Source organism: Dasypus novemcinctus, chromosome 11, assembly GCF_030445035.2.
Source record: "Dasypus novemcinctus isolate mDasNov1 chromosome 11, mDasNov1.1.hap2, whole genome shotgun sequence".
Classification (NCBI taxonomy): Eukaryota; Metazoa; Chordata; class Mammalia; order Cingulata; family Dasypodidae; genus Dasypus; species Dasypus novemcinctus.
Genome location: NC_080683.1, coordinates 15758795 through 15779444, shown reverse-complemented (window position 1 = coordinate 15779444; position 20650 = coordinate 15758795). Strand labels below are relative to the sequence as shown.

The following is a 20650-nucleotide window of genomic DNA, read 5'->3' as shown; positions in this document are numbered from 1 at the left end:
TCGACAGCATTGAGAATTGGTTTGTCAGGAACTTACCCCATAATCCAGGGGATAGGTGTAGTAGTAGATGCATTCTGGCTCCCTTGAATATCTTCTAGAGGGGCTCAGCCCTGACCTCCAAATGTTACCTTTGAGCCCAGGTATCAATGGATGGCAAATGCATTCTGAGATCTGATATTCTGGACCAAAAATTAAGAAGTGATCTAACAAAAGATTTCTGTTTGGAAATAAGTTTATTTATACGAGAGGCCTTACAAAGGCATAAAAGTAACATTTCATGGCACATTTAACAAAATGTATTGTTTGAAATAAAGCTGCAATGGTCCAGAAACCTCAGGACCCCTAGTCACGTTGGGCTCTGCACAGCAGTCCTGTCAGGGCAGGTCAGAACCCAAAATCTCCAGCTTGCCTCTGAGCAACATCAATAGCCAGGTTATCCCAGTAAGTCCAGTGCAAACCTCAGTCCATCTGAACTGCGTCTAGTTCATCCAAGAACCGCCGGCACTTTCCCATCAGTACTTTGATGGCTTCAGTTACCAGCACGTCTGGAGGCAACACCCCCGTTGACTCTACAGAGACTGGGGACCAAAGAGACACTTTAGCCCAGATAAGGCTTGCCTTTCTAAAACTAAATTCCACATCTGGACTGTGAAAGAAAGCTACAGCACCAAAGAATGCCTGATCTCCTTCTCTTGATCATGGTACTCACATATATAATGATCCCGAACACGGGCCAGCCGAACAACCTTCTTCAGCTTCTCGTGCCGGAAGACTTCCCTGCTGAAGGTATCCAGCCGGGGACTGGCAACTCTGGCCACCTTTTTACCTAATGAAAACAAATCGTGTTCTAACTACTTTATTAGAGCCTGGAGCTTTTATTTCTACCTTCAAAGGAAACACACTTAAGGTCCTGACTTGAACAGCATCCCAAATACCATACCTTGAACTTCCTGCACCTCAATGACACCAGGTGAGAAGCACTGGCTCAGCTCTTCAGCTGCCTCTCCTTCCACAGGCTCAAGCAGGGTGATGTCAGGCAGAAGCCTGTAACTGGCTGTAGCCACAGGCGAAAACTTGGCATGATCTTTGCCTGGAGGGAAGGGGAAAATGAGAGCCAGTGGGAAACCCTCCTTCACTCTCCTAAGCCACTGAAGGTAAAAGCACATCCCTTTAGTTTTTTTTAACCCACTTGCACTTGAACTACCTCACCATGTCTAGGGCAGCCCAATAGGTGTGCTCACCAATGCCCTTGACGCAGTGCATGAGCAGGTCAATCTCCTGGCCAGGCCGCAGCTGGGCAATGAGGATGTCATCATGCACAGGTCGGATAGTGCCCTCTGGGAAGAGGTCAGCCTGGTTTCCCAGAGGCACCCATGTCATGTGCCTGGTATACACTGGAATTTTAAAAAAGCATGTCAGAAGACTTCAGTCCCTACGAATAACATGTACCACCCTTTTCCTCACCCTATGAAAACTCACCTTTATGGTTCACATAGAGTTCATTGGGGTCTGAGGAATCTTTGGCAGCATGGGGATTCCGAGTGCACCTGACTTGCAGCCGAAACTGCAAGGTATCTATCTCTGTGCCTTCCTCATCTCCTGCACAAACGCCAAGAGGAGGAGAACTAGTGAACATTTGTGTGTAAGACACTATGCTGAATGCATGTCTCAATCCTCTTGATGAACTTATAAAGGAGATACTATTTTCATTTCACAAATGAGACTATTCATGTACTAAAAGATTAAATAACTTGCCCAAGGTCGCACAGTAGTCCACCTAGGATTTAAACTCAGGCAAAATAATTACAGAACCAACTTCATAGAAGAGTTAACTCCCCTTTTCCCAAAATTCATCTTCTCAGATGCTCACCTTGGTTCCGATATTCAAAAAGACGGGGATCAGCATGAATGGGAATGAGTCCCAGGCGGTGGGCAAGGATCTCATCCTGAACAATCGATGTGTTGTTGTACACCAGGACCTTTTCTACAGCCATGGTTGGTACCTGCTCAAGGAAACAATCACCCATCTGCAACAGACTCCCACCACCCCCTGCCTTCCCACAGGGAGATAACTTATCAAGAATGCTTGATAAGTTTACTAGGAATGGGCAAAAGGAACACCCAGAAAAACTACAAAAGGAGCGGGAGGAGCGGGTGCAGCTTGAAATACTTAAATTCAACAAGGGAGGTGACGGCACGGTTCCCCACACAACCCCCCAGTTGCCACCAGGGATGCCAAGCATCTGTCAATACCTCAGCTAATAGAATGCGTCGAAAAGCATTGGCAATGGCTGCGTCAATTCCCACCATGTCAAACTCCAGCGAGCTTTCATCCATCTGTACCACATCTACACGGAAATTCTAGAGGAGCAGGAAAAACACTGATCTGATGCCTGCTATCTGTGTAGTAAATGTCTCTCTACATCTCCCCTCTGGATATTTCCCTCAGCATAATTTTTGTTTGTTTGGTTGGTTTGGTTTGGTTTTTTTCCCTCAGCATATTAACATCCTCTGTTATCCAGGAACCTCCCTTTGCCCAGATGTCTCTCATTAGATGATCCTCTCTCCCCAATCCTTTCCTGGAAATTCTCCCTGTTTTTATCTTCTATGTAAAACCCTCTGTTGAGTGGATGTAGCTTGAGTGGGTGAGCATCTGCTTCCCATGTACAAGGGTCTGGGTTCAATCCTTTAAAAAAAACCCTTTGCATTCTGGCTTCCAGTGAGACCATCTCATAGAAAACAATCTATTAAGAAATGGGAATTTCCACACTGCTTATTCCAATTGACACCATTCAAGCCTTATCTAGACTCTGCTGCATCTGCCATTGTTGATAAAATCCCTCCTTTTTGAAACTTTGGTTCTTTTACTTCTCTAATGATTCCTTCGAAGTTTATTATTTTCTACCCAACCCCTTTTATTTATTTTTTTTAAAGATTTATTATTTATTTATCTTCCCATCCCCCCCCCCCCCCCCCCCCCCCCGGTTTTCATTTTGTGTTCTGTGACTGCTTCTATCCTTATCAGCAGCACCGGGAATCTGTGTTTCTTTTTGTTGTGTCATCTTGCTGCGTCAGCTCTCCGTGTATGGCACCATCCTTGGGCAGGCTGCACTTTTTCCCATGGGCGGCTCTCCTTACAGGGCACACTCCTTGCACGTGGGGCTCCCCTACACGGGAGACACCCCTCTATGGCAGGGCACTCCTTGCGCGCATTAGCACTGCGCACGGGCCAGTTCCACACCAGTCAAGGAGGTCTGTGGTTTGAGCAGCGGACTTCCCATGTGGTAGGCAGACACTCTATCCACTGAGCCAAGTCCACTTCCCCCAAATCCTTTTAAATGTTATTATTTCCCAGGTTCTTGCCTCTCCCAGTTCCCTCAACCACACGGTTTCATCCACTCTGTATATTGACAACTCCCAAAATTATTTCTCACCTCCAAGCACATGTTCTACTAGCCCACCAGACTTCTCCACATGCACAAAACTGAATGCATCATTATTCCTTCCTATCAGAGGACACCACCATCAAAGTAGTTCCTCAAGCTAGAAGGTTATTTTACACGCCCTCTCCCCAAAGGCCCCTATCAAATCAATCACCAATTTAACCTTCTAGCCTGGTCCCCTTTGTCCTACTTCTGTGATCACAATTTTAGTTCACACCTTCATCTTCAGCTCTTCCATTGATCTGCCCCATATGGTTCTGCTCAAATTTATTCCCTCTGAACCATCAGTGCTGCAAATCTAATGTCTGGTAAAAAACCCTTCAAAAGCTCTTACCTGCATTGTCTAAGACATACTCCAATTTTGCCTACCACTCACGCCGGTTTACCTTACATCCTAGCAATAGTGAACTGCCTGAACATTCCTGGGACACACTATAATTTAGCTCCTATTCTTAGACTGTCCTCATTCTTCAATGTTCACAACTTCTACTTACTTATTGAAAACTGAATTCAGATGTTATCTCCTTCAGAAACTCTATCCTACCTCTTCCCCATTCCAAATCCATACGAAGTGCTTGGATGGGACGCCCTACCCCCACCCCACCCTATGGTTATCCCTAGCAACCGGTTTGCCGCATGACAGTGTTATTTGTTTTATGCGCGCTTTTCCCCAACCTCTTGTTCACAGAACAGAGCAGAAACCATGCCAGATTCGGCCTTGTACACGCAGCACCTAGCACATTTCTGGGATGGAAACGTTGTATGAAAGGATCTAACCCCAAGGGCAGCTTCCGAAGCTCAGCTCACACGGTCGGGCCCTCACATCCTCTCCGGTCACCTCCGGCCCCACCCACTTCCTAACCAGATCCCTCTCCCTCCCAGTACTTCTCCCACTCCTCCCTCACCTTCTCGAAGCGGTCCTGGTCCCAGGCATCATCATAACCAGAATAGTTCCCGGGGTAATCGGTGGTATGAACCTAGAGCAAAGAGACACGAATCTGTCCTCCAAGACGCTGCGAGGCCAAAGCCATTCCCACTTCAACCCAGCTCATCCCTATTCCGCTTCCCTTCCCCTTCCCCAGCTCAAAGCCACAAGACTTACGTTGCGAACCCCGAACTCCCCCAGAACCACGCGGTTGCGCATTTCTTCTACAGCACGAGACGCCGCCATCTTCAAGCCTACCACGTGACTAAGGCCTCAAACAGGCGCGTGCGTGGTAGCCTCACCGTCTCCGGGGCAACGCACCACCCCCTGGGAGTTTAAGTATCGCGAGATTCGCCCCAACTCTGTACACGTACCTAGCTTCCGGGAATCTGATTTGGCCAAACATCCGGGTTAATCATTTTTTTGCGTTCGGACAAGTCCCATCTCTCCTTCTCACCCTTTGACATCTCCCTCCCTCAGGCCGACGTCGCGCCCGTTCCTCTGCGCGCAGGGTAGCGCGGACTTCAGCGACGGGAGCCCTCGAGAGGCATGGCAACTACGGCGGCGCCGGTCGGCGGCGCCCGAAACGGGACTGGCCCAGAATGGGGAGGGTTCGAAGAAAACATCCAGGTAATGGCCCCAAGGCCCCTACTGTCAGCAGCCTCAGGGCGTTCAATCGCCTTGCAGTGTCCTGGAAATCCGCTTTTAATCTCCGTCCCACTGCGCCATTTGCAACACTTTTCTCTCCAGTGGTTCTTTGTGCACACGAAAGCCAGAGGGGCTAGTGCTGACCTGAAAGGTCCACACTGATCACTCCAGCCGGAGGGCCTCAGCTCTCTGAGCCCACCCGAGGCATTAGGAAGAGGGTGCTCTTGTTTTTGAGACGAGTTAGCCAGTCGGTCAGGGTCATACACGGGGAGGGGATGGAGCAGGAATCACTGGCTGAAAACGGCCTGTATACACAGCTTTGTCTTGGACCTTTTAGAGTTTAATAGGGAAGGAAGGAGAGATTTGAATGGAAGACGGTAGTAGGTCTCCCAGGCTAGATGAGGGCCAAAGCTGGGAACCAGGAATTCTGAGAGCAAATGAGGGGGAAGAGGGTGGCATGATCTGTAGTGATTTCAAGCCATATCCCCAGCAATGGAAGAACAAAAGCCCCGAATCTTGGAATGAACAGACGACTTGATGGAGCAGAAAGGCCGTGCACTCTAGAAGCCATTGTCTTCACAGGGCGGGGGCTCAGCTGTGATTGACATGGAGAATATGGATGACACCTCAGGCTCCAGCTTTGAGGACATGGGTGAGCTGCATCAGCGCCTGCGTGAGGAAGAAGTAGATGCTGATGCAGCTGCTGCTGAAGAAGAGGATGGGGAGTTCCTGGGCATGAAGGGCTTTAAGGGACAACTGAGCCGGCAGGTGGCTGATCAGGTAAGCAAGATTGGGTCCTTGGCAGGTGGAAAAATGTATCTAGGCAGACTCCAGGTTCTAGAGTTGGTGTCAGTGAGGTCTGCCCCAGGTTATGCAGTTTAGGACCATGTAGAAAACCAAAAGAAAATAGGCAACAGGCCCTAGAGCCAGTATCCCTTACCCCACCCCCACCCCGTCTGTCTTCCTTGCTTCAGATGTGGCAGGCAGGGAAGAGACAAGCCTCCAGGGCCTTCAGCTTGTATGCCAACATTGACATCCTGAGACCCTACTTTGATGTGGAGCCTGCCCAGGTGCGAAGCAGGTGAGGATCTTTCTCCTAACAGAGCTGCCCTCCTAACACTGAGATACCAAGCCCTCAGCCCTCCCCCCCATCATTGCACTTTGTACCCCAGCCATCCCATACCTCTCACCAGCCACTCAACATGACATGGTGATAACACTTTATCTTCCTCCTCTTCTCCATCTGGCAGGCTTCTCATCTTCCTCCAAATCTAGCTCAAATGTCACTTCCTTTGTTGCCCATTCCTTACCCCCAACTCATTTGTCCTCCCCTGCTACTCAGAACATTTGTCCTTTTCAAGACAGCACTTCAGCACTGTGTATTTCTTATTCCTGAGCCTGTCTTCCCAGAGAACACAACTCCTCGAGAGCAGGCTCTGTCTCATTTATCTTTTTATTCCCAGCCCCAGAGCAGTCTCTGAACCAGAATATCATTGCATAGCAGCTGAATGACTGTTCAAGAACTGAACTTAAAGTTGGCTTGGTTCTTTTACTTAACCAGTGCTTATCAGATACCCAAAACCACTCAGCAAATATCTCCTGAGCATTTGCTCTGTGCCAGACACATTACTAGCCTTGCCTGACTCAGTGGTGAAGACAGATGGGCGCCTTGCCCTCGTGTGTAGTTACAATAAGCAGCCATGTGCCCAACGGGGACACCCAGGAGGGTGACCTGACCCAGGGTGGGCTGGGGGATGGGCCAGGGCAGGTTTCCCAGAGGAAGTAAAATCTAACCAAAATCCAAGGTGTTATTAGGAGCTAGCCACTTAGGAGAGTGGGGAAGCGCCTTGTACTTTTTTTCTTTCTGCCTGGAGTTTGCGTACCATTTCTGATATATTTTTTAAGGAAATGCTCAGCAGTGCCTTAAGAATGGTAAGCAGGAGGAGGCAGGACACATGCTAGTTTCCCAGATCACACCTTTCTCTCCCAGGGCTTCACCCTCACAGCCCTGAATCCTGGGTATTCTCTGTTGAGATCTACTTATCTCTTAAGGGGAGTTAAGTCAAATAGGTAAACTGTTAGGCCCTCTCCCAAGACCCATTTGGGCTGAGTTCTTCATATTGCTGCTCCTTCAGTCAGCACAGTATCAGAGGGTTGTTCTTCCTGGAATATTTTTAGGGACAAGGAAGTGATTTCCCCATTCCCTGTCCGTCTTTACCACCTTCTTCTCCTCTAATCAACTAGCATGTCCCCCAGGGTAGGCCCTGTGTCCTGGGGTTAGAGAGATGAATTAGACTTGGGCCTTGTCCTCCACCTCATAGCTCAGTGCTTCCTCTGCTCTCACCTCTCCTCTCCTCTTCAATCCCAGGCTCTTGGAGTCCATGATCCCTATCAAGATGGTCAACTTCCCCCAGGTGAATAGGAGATGGCATGTCTGAGAACCGGGGGAGGCACCAGGGCAGAGGGTGAGGCGACCAGGCACAGCCTGGGGAGCCATGAGCAGGATAGCCATGGTACCCTCCAGCCTGAATGAGTTGCTGTATTGACAGAAAATCGCAGGTGAACTCTATGGACCTCTTATGCTGGTCTTCACGCTGGTTGCCATCCTCCTCCACGGGATGAAGACATCTGACACGATTATCGTAAGGACAGAGGACTTTGGGGGGTGGCCGAACTAGATTGAAAGCTGCCCAAAGACAGGATGGTGGAGTAAGGCAAGAGCAGCCCCTGAGGAAGGCCCTGGTTGAGGCTGAGATCAGAGGCCTCCCTGGGCTGAGCAGAGCCTTCACCCCACAGCGAGAGGGCACCCTGATGGGCACAGCCATTGGCACCTGCTTCGGCTACTGGTTGGGTGTGTCTTCCTTCATTTATTTCCTCGCCTACCTGTGCAACGCCCAGATCACCATGCTCCAGATGCTGGCATTGCTGGTAAGGAGCCAGGCATGGCGGTGGGCAAGGGTAACCTTAAGAGAGTGGCCAGGCCTTGGTCTGCATCTGTCCCAGGCCCACAGGGCCTGGAATGGGAGAGGCTGGCCAATGCACCCTGTATGGGGACCAGAGGCCAGCCCCAGCCTGAGTGATTTTCCTCTCCACCATGCTCCTTCCCAGGGCTATGGCCTCTTTGGGCACTGCATTGTCCTGTTCATCACCTATAACATCCATCTCCACGCCCTCTTTTACCTCTTCTGGCTGCTGGTGGGTGGGCTGTCCACCTTGCGCATGGTAAGCTGGGCAAGAGGTTTTCAGGGATGGGCTATCCTTCCGGGGAGTTGGGAAAGACAGGCCGGCACTGCGGCAGAACCCCACAAAGGGCTTTCAGTGAGAGGGAAGGGTCCAAAGGTGTTCTGCCCTGGTGGAGTACCCCCCCCCCATGCTTTACTTTGGCACCAGGCCCTCTGAGCTGTATTCCTGCGGCCCTAGGTGGCAGTACTGGTGTCAAGAACTGTGGGCCCCACGCAGCGCCTGCTCCTCTGCGGCACGCTGGCTGCCCTGCACATGCTCTTCCTGCTCTATCTGCATTTTGCCTACCACAAGGTGGTAGAGGGTAAGTGACCAGGAGGGCCTCAAAGAGAGGTGAGAGGAGGGGGCACGGGTATAGCCAGCTGCCTAGGGCAGGTATAGCCTGTGGGCTAAGTCCAGTCAACCGGCACTCACCTTCCATCCCTCTTCTGCAGGGATCCTGGACACACTGGAGGGCCCCAACATCCCACCTATGCAGAGAGTCCCCAGAGATGTCCCCGCCGCACTCCCTGCTGCTAGGCTTCCTGCCACCGTGCTCAATGCCACAGCCAAGGCTGTCGTGGTGAGCCTGCAGTCACACTGACCCCACCTGGAAAATTCTCTGCCGTCTCCCTTTCTCCCATGCCGCAGAGCAGGCGAAGATTAAAGGACAGTGCTGGTGACCTGTGTGTCTTTGATGAGGTCTGCACCTGCCACAAGCTGTAGCTACTTAAGCACCTCCTTGCCGCCTGTCTGGGCTTCTGAAGGGCACAAGGCCAGGACTGCAGAGCTCTGCAGCCAGTGCAGAAAGTGGGTCAGCTCCTCTGGGACCCCCTCCCCACCTACCCCTTCTTTTTCTCTCCCATGTTGTCTTGCTAAATATAGATTTGGTAATTAAAATATTGACTGAAGTCTGGAGCTGCAGCTGTTGTTCCAGTGGTCTGCCCTGCAGCCCTGTTTCTTGTACACAGTTGTTCTGTCAGTGATAGGAATGTCACAATATTCCCTTCTTTATACCCTCACCTAGGCAGGATGAAGGTGGGGCAGGCAGAGGACCCAGAAGGCAGTGGATGAATTGTGGAACCTGCCCCAGAGGCAGGGAACACCTGTCCGTGGAACAGCAGGGAGGCCTCAAGCACAAGAACCTCCCACCTGGGGAACAGTGCACCTAGCTGAAGTCTGGGCTACCCGTGGCACGACGACAGTCAGAAACTTGCGGCCCAAACTCCCTTATGCATGTGCGGCATTGTATAGGAACAATTTTCCCGGGGAAGTTCACATTTGAAGCCAAGCTTGACTCTACCCTGGTTACAAGGGACCAGAGTTTTCTTTGTCCTTCCCCTTTCCTAATTTGTTTACTCAAAAAAAAGTACTTTCAATTTGAAAACAAACACCTAGCATAGCACCATCCACCCCATTCCCTTTAATCTGCTCTACTTGTGTTAATGCACGTGGTTAATAAAAGGACTAGGGCCTCTGACCTCCCTTCACTACACATGTACTTTTTAATTTTTTTATTATTTTAAACATCTTTCTCCCACTTTGATAAATCCGGGTCAGGAGCATCTTTCCTTCCAAATAAAAGGACTAAGAGAGATACCCTTAATTTACCCTGTATTTTGCAAGGGACTGCCCCCACCACAACCCCCAGCGGACTAAGTTCTAACAGCACTGCCCGCATTGTGCAGTGTGCCCTACCTAAAAGTCCAGCCCACCTCACATGTCCCACCCCCACTTGAGGACGCGCTATCCAAGTCTCACTCGACCAAAATAGCGTCAGGGTATCAACGGCCCCAGGATCTTGGACCTATCTGCAGCTCACCTGCCCTGGTGGCCCTTTGGGACTCCCTGGTCCGGGGCAGCGTGGCGGGCCCTGCCGGGTGCTGCTCCCTGCCGCCCTCGCCGCAAGGTTGTCACATGGGCTAGGGGCAGGCGGGGAAGTCCTCGCGGGCGGGAATCCCCGCGCACGCAGCGCCCCGCGTCACCGGGACGCGGGGGGCGGGGCAAGGGCCCGATCCGAGGGCCTTGGGGCTTGCAAATGCGAGGGCAGACAGCGAACCCGATGTGGGTGAAAGCGCCAAGGCCATGGACCTTGGGCGTGAAGAACCGCGGAGAGTGAGGGAAAGTCCGGCCCCAGCCGCCCGCTGCACCTCCGCGCGCCGAGCCTCCGTCGCCCTCCTCATCCCCCACCGTCCTCGGCTCCCGCCGTCGGGCCCCAAGCCAGGAGGAGAGCGGCCCCGTGGCCCCGGGCGCCTCGCCCAGAACCTCCCGGGGTCCGCGAACCTCGTGGGTTCGCGAGGCCCGGGCCGGGCTGGGGGCGGGGCGAGCGGCGGTGACGAGGCCGTTGCCATGGGAACCCGCCGCCCGCCCCGGCGCCGGAGCCGGAGCCCGAGCTGAGCTGCGGCTCGCCGCCCGCCTGCCCGCGCCGGGCTCTCCCTGCGGGTCGTGGGCCAGGCCCGCGGGGCCCCCCGGGGCGCGCGGCCGGAGAGGGGAGGAGCGCACGCGGCCTCCGAGCTGGGGCCGGTCCCGCGCGCGCCACAGCGAGGTCACTGAGCCGCCGCCGCTGCCACCGCAACCGCGAGGGAATAGGACGAGCGCGGAGCGGCGCCTGCCCGGACCCGGATCGCGCGCCCCGGCCGGCCGCCCGGACACGCACCGCACAGGCCTCCCTGGCCGCGGGGCCGCTGCGTCGGAGCCCGGCGCGCGACCTCGACGCCCCGCGCCCCAGGCCCGCCCGGCGCCGGCGCCCTTCTCGGCCGTGGCCCCCGCCCCCGCCCGGTCCCGGCCGGAGCCCGGGCCCTGCCACCCTCCACCCGGGCCCCGGAGGCCCAGCCGCTGGCACGATGTTGCCCAGCTCCATCCAGATTTCCGGGGAGCCGCTGTCAGGCGCCGAGGTGCGGGACATCTGCCGCGGCCTGCGCGACAACGCCGTGCGCCTGCTCTCGCTGCGCGGCTGCCGCCTCTGCGACCGCGACTTCGGCCGCATCTGCCGGGCCCTGGCCGGGGCCACGTCTCTGGCGCAGCTCAACCTTAACCTGGGCGTCGTGTCCAGCCCCAGCCGCATCAAGCAGCTGGCGGAGGCGCTGCGGACCAACCGCTCCATCCAGTCCCTCTTGTGAGTGCGCCCCCTCGCAAGGAGGCCCCGGGCACTGCACCCCTCCGCGCACCGGCCCTGGCACCCTGCGCACCTCCCCAGCCGACCTGCTCACCCCTCGGCACTCATCTTACTCCTCTAGCCATGCCTCTACCACACCCTCCAAGCACACGCCCCGCGTCCACACTCTGCCCATGCCTTCCCCCTGCCGTGAGAACGAACCCCCGCCCCACCAACCGCCCTTCCCACAGTGCCCATGAACTCTCCATCCAGCCGCCCGCGCTTCCTTCACAGGTATGGCTCCTCAGTTCCCGAGGAGGGGGATCTTTCTCTTAGGACCAGACCCGTGACCTACATTCTGCCAGACAAAATCCCATCCACCACCCACCCATTCTCTGCCCTTCACTGTGATCTGCCTGGATCCCAGTCCTTGCCCAGAAAAAGAAATGGATTTCCTCCTAGAGCCTAGAATTTTCTTTTTCTCTCACTAGCCTCACTCAACTGCTGTGACAGTGCCCTCCCCATTCCCACAGCTCACAGAGGGTGGGGGACCCGTAAAAGGAGGTGTGCCCTTTTCCCCTACAGATGGGGTTGATGGTTGTGGTGACCTTTGCCCTCTCCCCTCGCCCCCTCAGCCTGCATGGGAGCCCCCTGACAGATGCTGGACTGGCCTTGCTGAACCCAGCCCTGGCCCTCCACCCTGCCCTCGTGGCTCTGGACCTGGGGGACTGCATGCTGGGTGACGAAGCCATCAACCTCATCTGTGGCCTCCTCCCCCCAGACGGGGCTAAGTCTGGTGAGCAAGGCCCTGCTGAGGGCATGGCTGGTGTGGCCTTGATGGAAGGCTTAGTGTGGAGGGAAGGGGGCATGGCCCAAAGCTGAGGGCTCTGGCAGCATGGGTGAGAAAAGGGCAAGACTGAGGGCGGAGGCTTAGGAATCTAGGCTGGTGGGGCACGAGGTATGGAGCTCCGGGGTTGGGGTGGGGTGGCTCCGGGCCCCCAGCCCCTAAGGACAGCCCAGAGACAGTGTGGTGGAGGGGCTCAAGGAGCACCTGAACCCCCACCCTGCCTTTTCTCTGATGCTGCCCAGGCTTGAAAGAGCTAACGCTGAGTGCCAACCCTGGCATCACCCCTAAGGGCTGGAGCCGCCTCGCCATTGCCGTGGCTCACAGCTCGCAGGTTCGCGTCCTCAACCTGGACTACAATCCCCTGGGTGAGGCTCAAAAACACTCCCTTTGATTCCTGCCACCCAACCCCTTACCTGAGAACCTGGGACCCTCAGTTGTCATGGTAACCCCTATGCTAGGGAAGGGAAGGGGGAGGGGGAGACTCTGGGAGATAGTAAAGGAGCCACCCTGTGTGGAGGACGAATGAGCAACAGGTGGGTCTAAGTGCAAGTCCCCACCCTTGAGCAGATCACCACCCTCCCCTCCTGGCCATCCACAACGTTGGCCTTTCCTAGCCTGAGGGTGGGATCTGAAGCTGTTCCGGCCATGGGAAAGCTGGCCCTGAGGAAGCTCAGCAGGGCTGTGCAGGCTCACGAGTGAGCATGTGCGTTTGCGCTGTCTCCTGAAGGTGACCACGTGGCAGGGATGCTGGCTGTAGCTGTGGCCTCCAGCCGTACCCTGGAAGTCCTGGACTTGGAGGGTACAGGGCTCACCAACCAGTCAGCTCAGGTGAGAAGCCATCGCGTTTGGGAATGGGCCAGGGGACGGGTAGAGGTTAGTGTGTCTGCAGATAAACCCAAGGGGTGGCGGGTTACGGTCTGAGGACCTGCCTTAACTGCGTCCACCCGCTTCCACATTCTTCCCCACCTAGACTCTGCTCGACATGGTAGAAAATTACCCCACGGCTTTGCGGAGCCTAGTGTTGGCTGAGAACAGCATTAGCCCAGAGCTGCAGCAGCAAATCTGTGATCTCCTCTCTGAGGGGGAGGAGGAGGAAGAGGTGGCAGCAGGGGCTGGTGATACCCAGGAACAGGAGAGAGGGCGGGAGCCTGCTGCCCACCAAAGGGGCAGCAGCTCCTGGATGTGCCCCAGCGGTAAGAATCCAGAGGGTTATCAGAGCCAGGCCTGCAAGAGGCTCGGGACCTGGGAGAGAGGGCGTGGGAAACCTGGGCCACCCCTCACCTATTTTTGGTACCCAGCAGGGGAGTGGTGGCCTGAGCACTCCTTTGCCTTCCACAGATCCCAGCTCTCAGATGGTGCTAATGACATCAGGACTTGGGGACAGTCTTTTGGCTGAGACGGAGATGTGATCCTCTCCTCGGGCTTCTGCGCATCTCTACATGTGTCTGTGTCCACAGCACCTTGGCCCCTATAGTAGGGTCAGGCCCTGGGGCTTGGGAGGGAGTGCAAGGGGGTGATGTATGGGGCTCTGGCAGCTCCTATGTGGTGGGAGGCTCTGGAAGCTGTGACTGGGCAACTGCCTTGGGGGCACTTGATCCCAAGGCAATGCCTCTGGACTTGTTGGCAGCTCCGGCTGCAACCCGCTGGCTCGGAAAAGATTTTATGAATTCCATAACCTGGCGTGTGACTGTGGTCCCTGGGGGCTGGCAGGAGGGAAGGAATTGGAGCCACCATCAAGTACCACAAGGGGGCAGCCCACCCCACAGCCCAAGCTTCTGGCAGCATCCGCAGGCCCCAGATCTTGCAAACAGGACTGTGCCAGGCTTTGGGGCCCGACTAGAGTTCTCAGGTAACACCTGACACAGGCCCCACAGAGATCATAACTAAGGTGAAGAGCCCGCCTGCAGAGCTGGGCGGGATGGGACCTGCCTTAGAGGGGAGACTCAAGCCCCACCCAAGTTCCCAGAGGTGCCCCTTCTTCTACGCCTGATACTCTGCAGGGAGGTCCCAGGTAGGGGGTAAGAAGTCACTAGCAAAAAAAAAAAGAAGCCACTAGCAGAGATTAGAATGGGTCCCCTGGACACACACTAGTATGGGGAATAGAGTGGGAAAGATGATAACAGAAAAATTAAGCAATACCAGTAAAATAGTTTTATTTATTTTAAAATAGTCATCAATGTGAAAATTTCCCAAAGCTGGGAGTAACAGTCTAGAGCCAAGGTTAGGAGAGGGGCCAGGCCTCACCCAGAGCCCAGCTTGAGGCCCTTGAACCCCACCCTCCACTCCCTGCCAGAGGGAGGGAGGAAGGAAACTGCCAGGAGAACCCTGAGTCAGCCCTCTCCCTCATCCCTCCAGAGCCATTTGTGCCGGGGCCCTTGAAGGCAGCAGCTCCTACAGAGGACTTAGGGGGAGGAGGAAGCAGGGGAAATACAGAAATGGGAGGTTAAGAACCCCAATCATACCTCCCCGCAAAAAAGCAAAAACCCATGGATATGAAAGGTGGCTGGAGGATGAACACTGATAGAACAAGCCCTCAGCTCCTCAGAATAGCCCAGCCTGGACCGGGCTGGTCCAAGGAAAGTTCTTGAGATCCAGCTGCAAGTTAGCTCTGGAAGATAAATATTCCAAGGAAAGGGTAAAACCACGAGGCAGGCTGGCACCAGTCACAATTAATGCAAATGAAAGGCCTGTGTGGGCCACATCTGGACCCCACCTGCACAGGAGACAGCTGTGCGGGCCTGGACAGGGACAGCTTGGGGGCCTGGGCTGGGCCGGGAACCCTGAGCGACAGGGGTAGGGCCTCCTGGCGGTCTCAGTGCAGCAATGGCAGGAAAGCCAGCAGAGACCCTAGTTAAGCAGGTTGCCCTGCTCTTGGGCCTGGGTCAGGCTGTCCTTGCGGTGCAAGTGGTGCACCCCCATCCTCTTGGGGCTGCGCTGAGGGCGGCCAGAGCTGGGGAGTGGCCAGGCCCTGTTCTCAATGTGGGAAGTACCAGGCCCCTCCTCTGTGCCACCATCACTGGGCAGCAAGCTCTGGCGCTCCTCCTCAGGGCTGATGGGCAAGTTCAGTTCTTCCTCCTCCTCCCTGGGAAAGCCAGAGTCAGATTCTGTGAGCAGCAAAAGCCCCCTTTCACTGGGTGGGGAAGACGGTGCCTGAACCTCATCGTCTCGGTCAGTGGGGCTAAGGGCAAAATGGTGCTGCAGCTCAGGGAGCGCGTCACGTCCAAAAGCTGTGCGCTGGGCCACAGCAGCAGGTGGTGGAACACGAGCCACAAATGCCCGCTGCCAGCTGGCCAGCAGGTCCTCCTCAGAGCTGGCTGAGCTGGCCTGGGGGCTGAGTACTGGGGGCCCTGGGCTGGCCTTGTGGTTGGGTGAGGCCTGGGCTGAGGCAGGACTGCTAGGGACGGGGCTGGGGCGGGCCCGCTCACTCCCCTCCTCCACCAGGCTCAGGGAAATGGCCTGGCGGGTGGCGTAAGTGCAGTTGGGCAGGGGGCTGTTGTGGGGGATTCGCACCTTGTCTTCAGAGAACTCTATCACCTTGCGGCCAGGATACAGTGGGTGTGGAGGGGACGGGGTAGGGTAGGGGCACAGCTTTTCAAAAGCTGGGAAGGGCAGCTCCTCTTCTGGAGAGCCCCCAGTAGTGCTGAGAGAGCAGCACTCCCCATTAGGCTGGGGGCTGGAGCTGCCAAGGGCCGGGGGACTAGCCGGGTCACCTGGGGCCCCCCCACTCATGTCCACATGCACAAAGACGTCCTCGGCCAAAGGGTGCCCAGTACTGCCTGACTGAGCTGAGTTGAGCAGTAGAGATTCTGGCTTCTCCAACACCCGGGCAATGACGGATGTGGGCACCACGGCCCCTGGGGCCAGGCTGGGGGCAGGGCCCGGGCTGGCAGCCTCTTGCCCACTGTGCAAATGTTTCCGAACCATGTCCTGTAGCTCACAGGGCAGCTGGAGTAAAGGAGCAGGAGAATGGAAGAGACATAAATGGTCAGGCCTAAGACAGCCAACTCATGGCAAAAATAATGGCTACCCAAGTACCACTGCACGCTTGGTGCTATGCTGTTTCCCGTGTTACAAGTACCAAGGTCTATCCCAGTCCACACACAAACTGAGGCTCAGTAGAGGCAAAATAACATGAAGCTTTTGATTTGCACAGCCAGGATTTGAACCCAGATCTGCTTCTGAGGTCTACCTGTTCAAAAACTTCTATCTTCTCCACCTCAATGGTAGCTTTTGCCTAACTAAAAAGTTTACAGCATCTATACTGACCAACAGCCTTGGAAAGACCTCCACTCCTTCTATGGGACCTGTCAGCCTTGGGCCTGCAGCCCTAAAGCCTAGTCTTCCCCCCTAGATAAGGGGACCAGACGGGCCTCGCTCTCTCTCCATATTCTATGGCTGACAGCACTGGCCACTCCTCTTTCCTGCATGGGCTCCTGAAATTGAGGCTCTCTCTCTCAGTCTCTGTTCCAGAACGGGGCTAGCCAGCAGTCCCGGTGACCAAAAGGACACCAGCCAGTAGCAGAGGTGACTGACTTGAGAGGCAAGGTGGAGGGCAGGGGCAGGGGGAGTTAATAGCTGGGGAACAGAGAGAGGTGCAGAAGAGTTAGGGGAGTCCTGAAAGGGCTGGAATGGGGTTGGGGGGTGGGTGGGGGTTACTCACATCAGCAAACTTGTGGTTACGGAAATGGGACTTGTTGCACTTGAGGAGCTGCACGGCCAGGTTGCAGTCCAGCCGGTATCGTTCCTGCAGACATAGGGACCTGCGTCAGAGCCCAGCCCTGCAACCCCCACAAAGCCAGCCCCAGGTGAGGAAGGATCCCAGCTGGGGGCCTCGGCAGGGGCCGTGCACTTACATTGAGCTCCTCCAGCTTGTTGATGGTGTTCCTGGCATCCAGCAGCTTGTTGGTCAGCTCCACAATCTCCCAGTCCAGTGTCTTCCTATCCATCTCAGCCTTCTTGACCTGAGGCACGGGACTTGTGGTAAACCCAGCCCACACCCCAACCAGTACTTGTTCCCCCCTCTGCCTCCTCCCAGCCCAGACACAGGAAGCCATAGGTGCTAGGGCAGCCAAGGCAGACAGCAGAGACAGATGACGGGCAGACAAACGGAGACCAGGGCACCTTTCCTGCTCTCCAGGCTGGCTGGGGGGAAAGGAGGGGCCGGGGTTTTCTGAGCATGACCTATTGCTACCTGGGCCCAAGACGGAGGCAGTATAAGGGCTTTCCACTCCTTAAGGGAGGGCTTAGGGGCTCTAAGCACCAGACAAGGAAGCGCTACCTCAAAGGCAATAGCTGAAAACCCTGGGGGCTGAAGCCTGTGTGTGCTGCTATTTCCAGGATCAGGCTTGGAAGAGAGGAAAGGGCAGGGCTGGGAGGCAGCTGGGGGCGCCTGTGAGATTATCTAGTTGGGCAGGGAGGGAGCTGCAGGCTTAAAAAGTAGCCTTCTGATCTTCAGTTCATAGACTGAAGATGGGCTTCCTGTCACAGCAGTGTTTGGTGGTGGCATCAATCAGTACCTCTGCCTGAGCCAAGAGCAGGCTCCCCAGCTGTCCCCCAAGAAGGCAGGCACTGACTCTACTGCATGGGCCTCTATCAGGGAAGAGAAAAGGGATGGGGACATTCGAGGGACAAAGGGAAATAGCTAGGGTCCCAGCAATCCCAGATCTCAGCTAAGGAGGAGGCCCGGGCAAGGGAGAAAACACAAACTCAGACGCAACTGCAAAAATCCAGCTGTGGCTAAGAGAGGCCTGAGAGGAGAGTGCGGCAGCAACGGTGGCAGCATGAGGGAGAAGACGAGGAGAGAAGAGAAACAGTGTGAGCATTAAGACAGTCCTGACTTGCACAGCACACTGCAGTCCCCTGCCCACCAGTGCTGCCCCATCCCTCTATGTCCTCCCCAAGGCCCAGGGCAGAAGAGCATCCCCTGGCAAGTCAGACAAACTGCCCTGCTGGGCAGGTTACCAGTGTGTGCAGCTTGTCCTCCAACTCCTGATTGGTCCTCTGGGAAGCTGTGTAACTGTTCTGCAACCTGTAGAAGGATACAGAGCAGACTCCTGGGTCGAGATCTTACTCTTGGCACCCAGCTCCTCCCCATCTTACTAGGGCATCTTGGGCAAGTCATTCTCTACTCCACCCTGAACCTGAGTTTTTAACCTCTGAGGCCTCTTCCAGCTAACCTTCTGTGAATGGGGAAAAGTGTGTATGTATATATGCCCTGGACCCTCATTCCCATACCTGCGGAATTTGTCCTTAAACTTGTCTAGCTCCTCACGGCTCTGGCCCAGCTCCAGCTCCAGGCAGTCCTGACCAATTTCCAGCTCACGCTCCAGGGCCTCAGTGCGCCTGGTGGCTTGTGCCAGGCGCCGACGAAGCTCCTCATTCTCCTGCTGCAAAAGCCTGGCAGGTGAGGGGTCAAGGGTAGAAGTGGCATCAGAGACAGAAGGGCTAGCCCTGGAGCCCTAGGCTGGGCTCAGGAAGGAAGGAAGGAGTAGGAATGCCATGAGGACAGGCGACTGGGGGCAGGAGGACTCTTCAAGACTCAGTCTGAGTTGGGGGCTGCATGTCCCACAGGCCAGCTGGCCCTGAGAACACAGCTTGGTTGGAGGGTGGGGGAGGCAGAAGGGATGGTAGGAGATAGTCCGACTGCCCCTTTACTGGAAAAAAATGAGTAGATAGATTAGGGGGCAGGGAGGTTGGGGGCAGCTTCCAGTCTGTCTCTGGTTACAGCCCAAGTCAGCCAGCCACCAAGCCCCAAGCTCCAGTTTCCTCACTGTACAATCAGGCACCTACATTATTAATCTCTTGGAAATCCAGTCCAGCATTGCCCTCCTCTCCAGTGGCCTCACATGGCTGATAGAAAGGGCTGCAGAGAGGAGCTGGCACAGGAAGGCCACTCTGTTCTCTCTGGGGACAGGATCTGGGGAAGGGCTCAGCAGCAAGAGCAGGCTGCTCAGAGCAATCCACCTCCAGGTTCCAAGTTCTCTTGGAGCCCACAGGAACAACAAAACTCCTTTTTCCAGAAGGAATATCTACAACATCAAGCCTCCTTCCAGAGTCCCTAAAAGAAGCCACAACAGCCTTTACCTCTATCTGATCCAAGGAAAAGCCCAAGTGTACCAATAGCCTAGCCCGAGCTAAGAGGGACAGGGTTGAAGCAAGACAGGGCGGTCTCTAGGGCAACAGATACTCACGTCATCCTCTCTGTATCAGTCAGGGGTTCCTGGGTGAAAAAGAACAGAAGCTTGAGGCTCAGCTCTGGACCACTGGCCTCCTGGTTGACCCAACCTCCAAAGAGCCCTAGAAGGGGCTGTGTCTGAAGCCCATAGACTGACAGCAGGGCCCTGCAGAGATGGAGGGGCAGTCCAGCAATGCCAGGACAAGTCTAGACAACCCTCTCCCATGTGAACCAGAAGATTCAAGGGCACCTCCCAACACCCACCTCATCCACACGAGCTCTAACCCGTCTAGTCCTAAACCCAGCTGCAGATGGGTCCTGGCACACATGCTACCTCCCCCCAATCCCTCTCACAGGACCTTTACCCAGGGATCAAGAGAGCCTCTCAGGGAAGTGGACTTGGCCCAGTGGTTAGGGCATCCGTCTACTACATGGGATGTCCGCAGTTCAAACCCTGGCCTCCGTGATCCGTGTGGAGCTGGCCCATGCGCAGTGCTGATGCATGCAAGGAGTGCCCTACCATGCAGGGGTGTCCCCCGCGTAGGGGAGCCCCACGCTCAAGGAGTGCGCCCCATAAGGAGAGCCGCCCAGCACGAAAGAACGTGCAGCCTGCCCAGGAATGGCGCTTCACACACGGAGAGCTGACACAACAAGATGATGCAACAAAAAGAAACACAGATTCCCGGTGCCGCTGATAAGGATAGAAGCAGTCACAGAAGAACACACAGCGAATGGACACAGAGAGCAGACAACTGGGGGAAGGGGGAGAAATAATTTTTTTAAAAATCTTAAAAAAAAAAGAGAGAGAGAGCCTCTCAACTGTTCACTCGGCTCCTAGTGGGCCCTGGCTCCACACAGGTACAGCAAAGAACTTCCAGAGTGAAGTCAGGCTAAGCCAAAGAAGGTTCTGAGCTCTGATTCAGCCCACCCAGTCCGCTGGGTGGAAGGCAGATGCATAATCAGGACCATACAGAGGCTCAGGAGGAACAAGTGCATGGATGAAGGAGTCTTAGGGCTAATCATGACTGACAGGAATGTCTTGCCTGGCTCTTAACCCACTCTCCCATCCTCCTCAAATTCCTATGGTCATAGCCCAAGAGTAAGAGCTCAGCCAAGTAAAAAGCAAAGCAGGCACATGCTACAGCAAGAGAGAAATTTCAAGGAACCCACTGCAAATGGTGCTAACCATTTCAGAACTCCAGAGTCATGAGCAGGAAAACAAGGGAGGGTGGCCCAGACTATGCAATGCTTAACATCAAGGGCTATGGTGCAACTGACTTCTGGATTTCATCCTGCTCCA

General features: G+C 55.2%; 4 protein-coding genes across 19 annotated transcripts in view; 2 read left to right on the top strand and 2 right to left on the bottom strand.

The window, feature by feature from the left end:
• Nucleotides 1–214: 214 nt before the first annotated feature.
• Nucleotides 215–4659, bottom strand: POLR1C (RNA polymerase I and III subunit C). Its single transcript, XM_004473078.5, has 9 exons — nucleotides 4546–4659; nucleotides 4349–4420; nucleotides 2254–2361; nucleotides 1871–2003; nucleotides 1480–1599; nucleotides 1242–1394; nucleotides 941–1090; nucleotides 710–826; nucleotides 215–578 (listed from the first exon to the last, which is right to left on the bottom strand). The coding sequence occupies exons 1-9, from the start codon at nucleotides 4612–4614 to the stop codon at nucleotides 460–462; spliced, it is 1041 nt and encodes a 346-aa protein (XP_004473135.1). The 5' UTR covers nucleotides 4615–4659; the 3' UTR covers nucleotides 215–459.
• Nucleotides 4660–4719: 60 nt separating this feature from the next.
• Nucleotides 4720–9153, top strand: YIPF3 (Yip1 domain family member 3). The gene is made up of 9 exons (XM_004473077.3): nucleotides 4720–4998; nucleotides 5599–5796; nucleotides 5991–6097; nucleotides 7385–7430; nucleotides 7566–7658; nucleotides 7813–7944; nucleotides 8125–8238; nucleotides 8437–8560; nucleotides 8691–9153. Exons 1-9 carry the CDS (start codon nucleotides 4918–4920, stop codon nucleotides 8837–8839), a joined length of 1044 nt encoding a protein of 347 aa, XP_004473134.1. The 5' UTR covers nucleotides 4720–4917; the 3' UTR covers nucleotides 8840–9153.
• A 1464-nt stretch (nucleotides 9154–10617) lies between these two features.
• LRRC73 (leucine rich repeat containing 73) lies at nucleotides 10618–13851 on the top strand. The gene is made up of 6 exons (XM_058306782.2): nucleotides 10618–11350; nucleotides 11965–12125; nucleotides 12419–12541; nucleotides 12904–13004; nucleotides 13147–13369; nucleotides 13515–13851. The coding sequence occupies exons 1-6, from the start codon at nucleotides 11079–11081 to the stop codon at nucleotides 13583–13585; spliced, it is 951 nt and encodes a 316-aa protein (XP_058162765.1). The 5' UTR covers nucleotides 10618–11078; the 3' UTR covers nucleotides 13586–13851.
• A 461-nt stretch (nucleotides 13852–14312) lies between these two features.
• Nucleotides 14313–20650, bottom strand: part of TJAP1 (tight junction associated protein 1) — a 28236-nt gene continuing 21898 nt past the window's right edge. For 14 of the 16 annotated variants that reach the window (XM_058306774.2, XM_058306772.2, XM_058306776.2 and 11 more), the window contains 7 exons: nucleotides 19367–19395; nucleotides 18411–18572; nucleotides 18138–18204; nucleotides 17894–17923; nucleotides 17030–17137; nucleotides 16837–16920; nucleotides 14313–16121 (listed from right to left, as the gene is read on the bottom strand). In XM_058306774.2, the coding sequence (XP_058162757.1) occupies nucleotides 15024–16121; nucleotides 16837–16920; nucleotides 17030–17137; nucleotides 17894–17923; nucleotides 18138–18204; nucleotides 18411–18572; nucleotides 19367–19395 (1578 nt within the window). In that variant the 3' untranslated portion in view covers nucleotides 14313–15023. The remainder of the gene's footprint in view (nucleotides 16122–16836; nucleotides 16921–17029; nucleotides 17138–17893; nucleotides 17924–18137; nucleotides 18205–18410; nucleotides 18573–19366; nucleotides 19396–20650) is intronic. The other 2 variants (XM_004473090.4, XM_023582979.2) reach the window with 1 other exon arrangement.